The sequence below is a fragment of the Centruroides sculpturatus genome, unplaced genomic scaffold, assembly GCF_000671375.1.
Source record: "Centruroides sculpturatus isolate CEXI.00-Female unplaced genomic scaffold, Cexi_2.0 scaffold1565, whole genome shotgun sequence".
Taxonomy (NCBI): Eukaryota; Metazoa; Arthropoda; class Arachnida; order Scorpiones; family Buthidae; genus Centruroides; species Centruroides sculpturatus.
In genome coordinates, this window is record NW_019386133.1 from 14,354 (window position 1) to 21,220 (window position 6,867).

The 6,867-nt window shown below is 29.2% G+C and overlaps 1 protein-coding gene across 1 annotated transcript; it reads right to left on the minus strand.

The window, feature by feature from the left end:
• Positions 1 to 2,996: 2,996 nt before the first annotated feature.
• On the minus strand, positions 2,997 to 5,410 carry LOC111613756 (cytochrome P450 4C1-like). Its single transcript, XM_023355105.1, has 5 exons — positions 5,213 to 5,410; positions 3,686 to 3,865; positions 3,559 to 3,625; positions 3,310 to 3,489; positions 2,997 to 3,242 (listed from the first exon to the last, which is right to left on the minus strand). The coding sequence occupies exons 1-5, from the start codon at positions 5,372 to 5,374 to the stop codon at positions 3,076 to 3,078; spliced, it is 756 nt and encodes a 251-aa protein (XP_023210873.1). The 5' UTR covers positions 5,375 to 5,410; the 3' UTR covers positions 2,997 to 3,075.
• Between the last annotated feature and the right edge of the window lie 1,457 nt (positions 5,411 to 6,867).

Sequence of the window (6,867 nt, forward strand, 5' to 3'; positions counted from 1 at the left end):
TTCAATGAAAATCAATAAGAATCAACCCGACAAAACTCAAATCAATCTAGTTTCTAACTTAAATCTATTCCCCTTTGGAATTCGACAAAATTCAAAGACTTAACTTATATACAATAATTCTTATGAATTAAAGATCCTAATCGTCACCTCAATATACTAGGAACCTATTTCCTCAACTCTCAAGACTTTCTCTATTCGTCGATCCACAAATCGAATAACTTCAAAATCGCCTTGGAACTATTTGATCCTATCGGACACCTCTCTCGTTCACTGCTACGAAGCTCACCAAGCTCGTTGCTATCAGAAGCTCACCTCGTCCGTCTTCACTTGAGGTTCGGTCTTTATACTGTGAGGTGACGTCACAATTCTGAATGCGATCACTCCCCTCATTTACATACTTATTTGCTAACAATAAACTTTTTCTATTTGTCTGGCAGCCTATTTTCCGACAATACTCGCTAACCTTTTACATTATTCTTTTTGACAATTTTCGGGATGTTTTTATTCTTTAAGGTTTAGCGAGTCCCTAAGTTGTGCTTGTGGGGTCTCCCCCCTTTTCTCGGTGCGGACTTACTTTTTTCCGCTCGGGAGTGCAAGGGTGCGCGAGTTTTTTCTACGGCGCTTTTCTCTCCTTGGTGAGTTGGTTTCTCTTCTATTTTTAAGTTTTTAAGGTAAATGGTGAGGAAACCTTCGTCCTAACAAAACATAAGCCCCAAACAAAAATATAATAAAAAGCAAAAATAAAAGTAAATAATTTAATCTAACTATAGTGAGTCCTAAAAAATTCAGACTATTATCTACTACTTTTTCACACTGGAAGTGAACATTTTTATTTATTAAATTAATTTCCTTAATGAAGCAATCAATATCTAGTATGCTTCTATCATAGACAATAAATCAGTCATCTACATAATTTTGAAAACTTATTATACCTCGGGTTTTATTGATTTCTTTATCAATTATGATCATTCACAACTCGGCTAAACTAGGACCTATGCAGGATCCCATTCGTATACCTTCTGATTGTCAGTAATATTTACCTTAAGATTCAAAAACTTGTTATTTAACAGCAATTTTACCAATTGTTTAACCNTCGGGTTTTATTGATTTCTTTATCAATTATGATCATTCACAACTCGGCTAAACTAGGACCTATGCAGGATCCCATTCGTATACCTTCTGATTGTCAGTAATATTTACCTTAAGATTCAAAAACTTGTTATTTAACAGCAATTTTACCAATTGTTTAACCCAATCTAGACTCTTCACGTAGGACAGTGAATTTAAAATTAATTCTAAATATATTGACATCATTTGTAACAAGGCAGTTACTTGGCTTCAAACTGTCTTATGGATTTTATGGCAGTTGGCTTTTTGTAAAGGATCTGGTCTATTTTTCGGTCGGCCTTGATGAGATAAGCCCACCAAATTGTTACAATCCTATTTATTACTCTTGTAATATATAATAACGTGTTATATTTTGGACCTTTTTCTTTGGCAATTGTATACATTTTATATGAAAACCGAGTAGGCTTTATCGAACTGTCTGCCATATAATCATAGCATTTCTGTCTAAAAGAGGTAAATATTAATTAAGTAGTGAAAGATTTTAAATAGTTTTATTAAATTTGGATTTGTACAATTTTTATTCTATACAGTGTTGCCGTTCCTAGTACATTTGTTCTTTTCTGGTACATTTTGCCCTTTCCAGTAAATTGAAAGTACATTTAGATTTTTAGTAAATTTTCAGTACATTATAATATCTCAAGTACCATTTACGGTACAAAATAATATTTCACGCCTTAACGAAAAAATGAGAAAAAATGAGTTTAATAAAGTCTCACTAGTATCACTGCTTGCTAATTTAAATTATCCAATCACAACATAGATAGTTGCACGGTCTTGACTCAGTGGTCTTCTTTCACACGTTCAGTTGTCTGCACATTCTCATCAGGACCTTGACAAAATTTTTCATGCCACGTGGTCCAAACAATTTAACTTCGTCAAACAAAAATAATGGACAGGTAAGGAAATCAATGATTTTAAACTTTTGTCGTCAATAATATCAAAATATCCGTTTAGTCAGAATCAAATTATTACAGAAAATAGTTTTGAGATTGTACGAGTATAAATAATATAAATACTTTTATATTATTTTCTACCACTATAATTTAATTCTTAAATTATGAACTTCAATTTTAGTAATCGTAGTAAAAGAAATAACGGTTAATGTTACGTGTGGTTCCAAAATGGCCGCGCTTCCGACTGTTCCAAGGTCTATATAAGAAGGCCAGGACGCGTGATCTACTTCTTGAGCCGCCATTTTGGGTTTTTTTTGAGTCGCATGTTTTAAGCAAACAAGAATATAATAATATAATATAACAAATTTATAATTATTTTTTTAAAGCACGATTGGTTATAAAATTGAGAGGAAATTCAATAGTATTATTAATAAATGTTGTCAATGTAATGCTCATTTTATAATAACTAATAGATGTGTAGATATTTATAAATAGCTTTCAAAAAATTCCAAAAATAAAATTTTAAATTAAATTATTAGACAATAAACTATATATATTACGTGCCTATATATATATATAGCATTTTTTGAAGGCGCTTCAGTACGTTTTGAAATTTCATTGTGGCAACACTGATTATATAGCATATCAGAAAAATACTAAAATAAAATACAAATATTTTGTGTCCAACACATCATTTACTGAATCATCTATGTTCGGAACAATTTAAATAATACAGATAAATACGAACAACAGATCGTTAACAACAGTTTAATTTAAGTAAACGTAAATGTGAGAAATTATCAATGTGATAAATAAATACAATGCAATAAACAGTGAAAATCAGTATTACTGTAAACCAAATTGAATAAAAATAATCATAATACATTTTACTCTCATACTTTTTATTTATAAAAATAAGAATTATAATTTACGTGTAAAATTCAAACGCTTTCGATACAGTTTTTAAATGCACTTTTCTAAATTATATGATATAACTCTATGTTTATATATATTTGTAATAAAAATTACCCCAACGTTCAGCTTATTTTATATCTTAAAACATACATCTTTTTTCTACACACATTCTTATACCCGATGTTGGGGTCAACATAATATCCCATGAAGTAACAATTTTATCCTGAGGATCCAAAGAGTAAACTTTAAAATTACGAAGAACATTTGCCAAAACCATTTTCATTTTAATCATGGCAAGTTTATTTCCTGTAAATTTGAATAATTGTAATAAAGTCATTTTTTTTGTTTTTGTATTTATTCACTAATCACTTACCGGGACAATTTCGTGGACCAGCAGAAAATGCCAGAAATGCGTAAGGATGAAGATTTTTATAGTTTTCAGGTAAGAAACGGTCAGGATCAAACACTTCGGGATTTTCGTAAACAGAAGGATTATGATGGATGCCATAGATACTGATGACAAGAGTCGAATTTGCAGACAACACGTAATTACCTGTTTGAATGACAACAATTTGATACTTAAAGTTAATAGAAAAGCAAATTAGAATTTTTCAAAAATTACCTATTTTCATTTTTGAAGGATTTTTTCTTGCAATAAAAGGAGCGGGAGGATAGATTCTCATCGACTCCTGAAAATTGTAACATATAAAACTAATCTTTAGGTGTACTTAAAAAAATTAAGAAGTTACCTTAATTACGCATTCTAAGTACGTCATTTTCGTCAAGTCATCGATAGTAATATCATCATCGCTATTCATATCATTTTTGAAAATTTCTTGCAATTCTAGATATACCTTCTCTTGTATTTCGTGGAATCTTCCCAGGAAATAAAGAGTCCATGATATAGCGTGGGCGGTTGTATCGTAACCCTGATATTAAAATACGTTGAAAAGACATGTAAAATTGCTTTCTATATAATTTACATTTGCAGTAAAATAAATACTGTGTAATAAACAGATAAAATTAGGATATGACATGCGTGAATGCCGCGCTACTTCCATATTCATATCATACAACTTGAAATGCTATATATGTACGGCTTTGCAAACTTTATAATCCACAACTACATTTCTTGAAGCAAGCAGTTCACATAATTCTTCGTAATATTTACGATAAAATATCAGTAATCTGATTTCGAAAGTTTTCGGTACAGTACATAGCAGCATAGATGAAAATTCGACGTAAATTGAGAAAGATTACAAAAAGAAGTTACTAAAATTTCTAAAAAATTCATTATAACAATTCTGTTTATAATTTTAACACAATTAACAGAATAGAATGCGATACATGCACTCCTTTGCAAACGAAACTTCAGTTCCTCAATGAAACTAAAAATGATTATCTTTTATATCCAAAGTTTCTTTCTTTGGATATAAAACAAATATAAAAATTTAAAAATATAAAAAGACAAAATTCAAAACTGCAAATTTTTAGATGTTGAAAAATTATAAATTAATCCGAAATTACAAATATTATTTTCTTTAACAATTAATTATGAATGAAATGTAATGATTTCACAAACATCTTAAATTAAATACAATTTCTAATTACAAGAAAGTAACTATAATTATTTTTGAAATAGGTTTTACGTTAATTATAATTTTTGTCGCCAAGTTAACTGTTTGTGGAATTACTTATATTTCAATACGTTGTTTAGAAAAAAATTACTTCAAAATAATGAATATAATATCATTGAAATACATGCGTGCACGATTATATAATTATTTCCGATTACACCTTTAATAAATTATGCCTACCGCAAAAATAAAGCCTTCCATATCTCTAATAACGTCTTTTTCCGATATTAAACCTTGTTTAACATGAAGANTATCCGAAACGGCGGTTATCCGAAAGAATTCCAGTCGGCCTAAAGTATATTTATTTGTTTTTATATTTTTCAATGTATTTATTTCGTATAACATAAAGAAATCATTTTTAACGATACAATAACCACGATTATTATTTTAAAAAGTTTACACTAGGCTTAACATCGACGAAAATTCAACGCGAAGCGACACGCAACGGAAAAAAATTTCAACACGGGATAGGTTAATATATTTTTTCGTACATAATCGGTTATCCGAAAATAAGTTATCCGAACAACCCCAGTTCCCAATTGATTCGGATAAACGACGCTCTACTGTAATATCATTGAAATACACGCGTGCACGATTATATAATTATTTCCGATTACATCTTTAATAAATTATGCCTACCGCAAAAATAGCGCCTTCCATATCTCTAATAACGTCTTCTTCCGATATTAAACGTTGATTGACATGAAGATCCAACAGGGAATCGATAATACACGGTTTTGTTTTCATCTTTGGTTTTTCTTCATTACATGTTTCTTTCTCTAAGGAATGTTGCTGCTGCATTTTTTTTTAACAAAATTTTCTTTTCTTCTTTTGAACACCTACACATTAAATTAAATCGTTAATTACTCAAATCAAAACAAAAATTTTATTCACAAGTTGAGTTTACCTTTTCGTCGAAACGATGAATTATTTCAATGTCAGTCTTGTAATTTTTTCCCATTTTACTCATGAAGAAAATTGGGGAAGCCAGTACATTGGATTTACTAACCATGCGGGAAAAGTTTTCAGAATTCTAAGTTTTAATATAAATTATTTTTATATCAAAAGTTAATTAATGCAAATTTAATTCTTGAATAAGAAATAAAGTATTATCAACTATTAAATCTATATAAAATTTAACATTATAAGTAGTAATAGTTTGGGCCATACTGCGAACAAAATTAATTTTCAAATAAAAATTGATTAGCACTGATCACAAATTTGAATTAAATTTGTTTTATTTTAACACTAACTTAACACCAACTTAAAATTAAGTTGTACTAATATGTAATACAGTAAAGCGTCGTTTATCCGAATCAATTGGGGACTGGGGTGGTTCGGATAACTTATTTTTCGGATAACGAATCATGTACAAAAAAATATATTAATTTATCCCATGTTGAAATTTCTCTCCGTTGCGTGTCGCTTCGCGTTGAATTTTCGTCGATGTTAAGCCTAACGAAGACTATTGTATCGTTAAAAATTATTTTTTTATTTTGTACAAACAAAATAAATTTATTGAAAAATATAAAAACAATAAAAAATTATACTTCAGATGTTAATTTAGTATCAAAAACGTAAAATATTTGAGTAGCCCGAGAAATAGCCGAAGATTGCAGCGCACAGCACTAACGAAAATTTCAATTTGCCGACTGGAATGCTTTTGGATAACTGACGTTTCGGATAATCAGCTTTCGGATAAACGACGCTCTACTGTAATAATATTTAAGCAGTAATCACAAATGTTAATGAAATTAATTATCAAATGTTTTTAACAATATTACAAATTAATTTAATTCAAATTTGTGATCAGTACCAATCAATTTTTATTTAAAAATTAATATAGTGATCAGTGTGGGCCAAACATTTTACTACTGTTATATATCTCATGTGAAAAACATTACAGAATTTTCTGAAATTGCAATAATTTAAAATAAATAAAATTTAATTTAAAATCATAAATTCGAAATCATTTCATATCGCAATTAATTTATTTTTGAGTAATGTTAGAAATAAGTTGATAGACTGTACATTTTTACATTATGATTAGATGTTTAAACGTTATGTTTTCGCTATCATAAAGACTTCTCCTATAGTACTGAAACAACAGGAGAAAGACACAAAATTAGATGAATAGTTGTAATTTATTGCGATAACGGTATGCTTTGCAGAAAGTTGACCTGTCACACATTTGTCGTTCATGTTACAAATTGTCTCTCCTGTGTACGAAATACGTGAAGTTTACATTTAAAACATTATAGCTGATAAGTACATTAATTTGAAAATCTATCATA

What these genes read in the sequence shown, in the direction of transcription:
- LOC111613756 (XM_023355105.1), bottom strand. Translation starts at nt 5,374, where the DNA reads ATGCAGCAGCAACATTCCTTAGAGAAAGAAACATGTAATGAAGAAAAA. An exon ending in ACTTAGAATGCGTAATTAAG is followed by an intron (nt 3,626 to 3,685) that starts GTAACTTCTTAA and finishes TACAATTTTCAG; the next exon opens with GAGTCGATGAGAATCTATCC. An exon ending in TCCTTCAAAAATGAAAATAG is followed by an intron (nt 3,490 to 3,558) that starts GTAATTTTTGAA and finishes TCATTCAAACAG; the next exon opens with GTAATTACGTGTTGTCTGCA.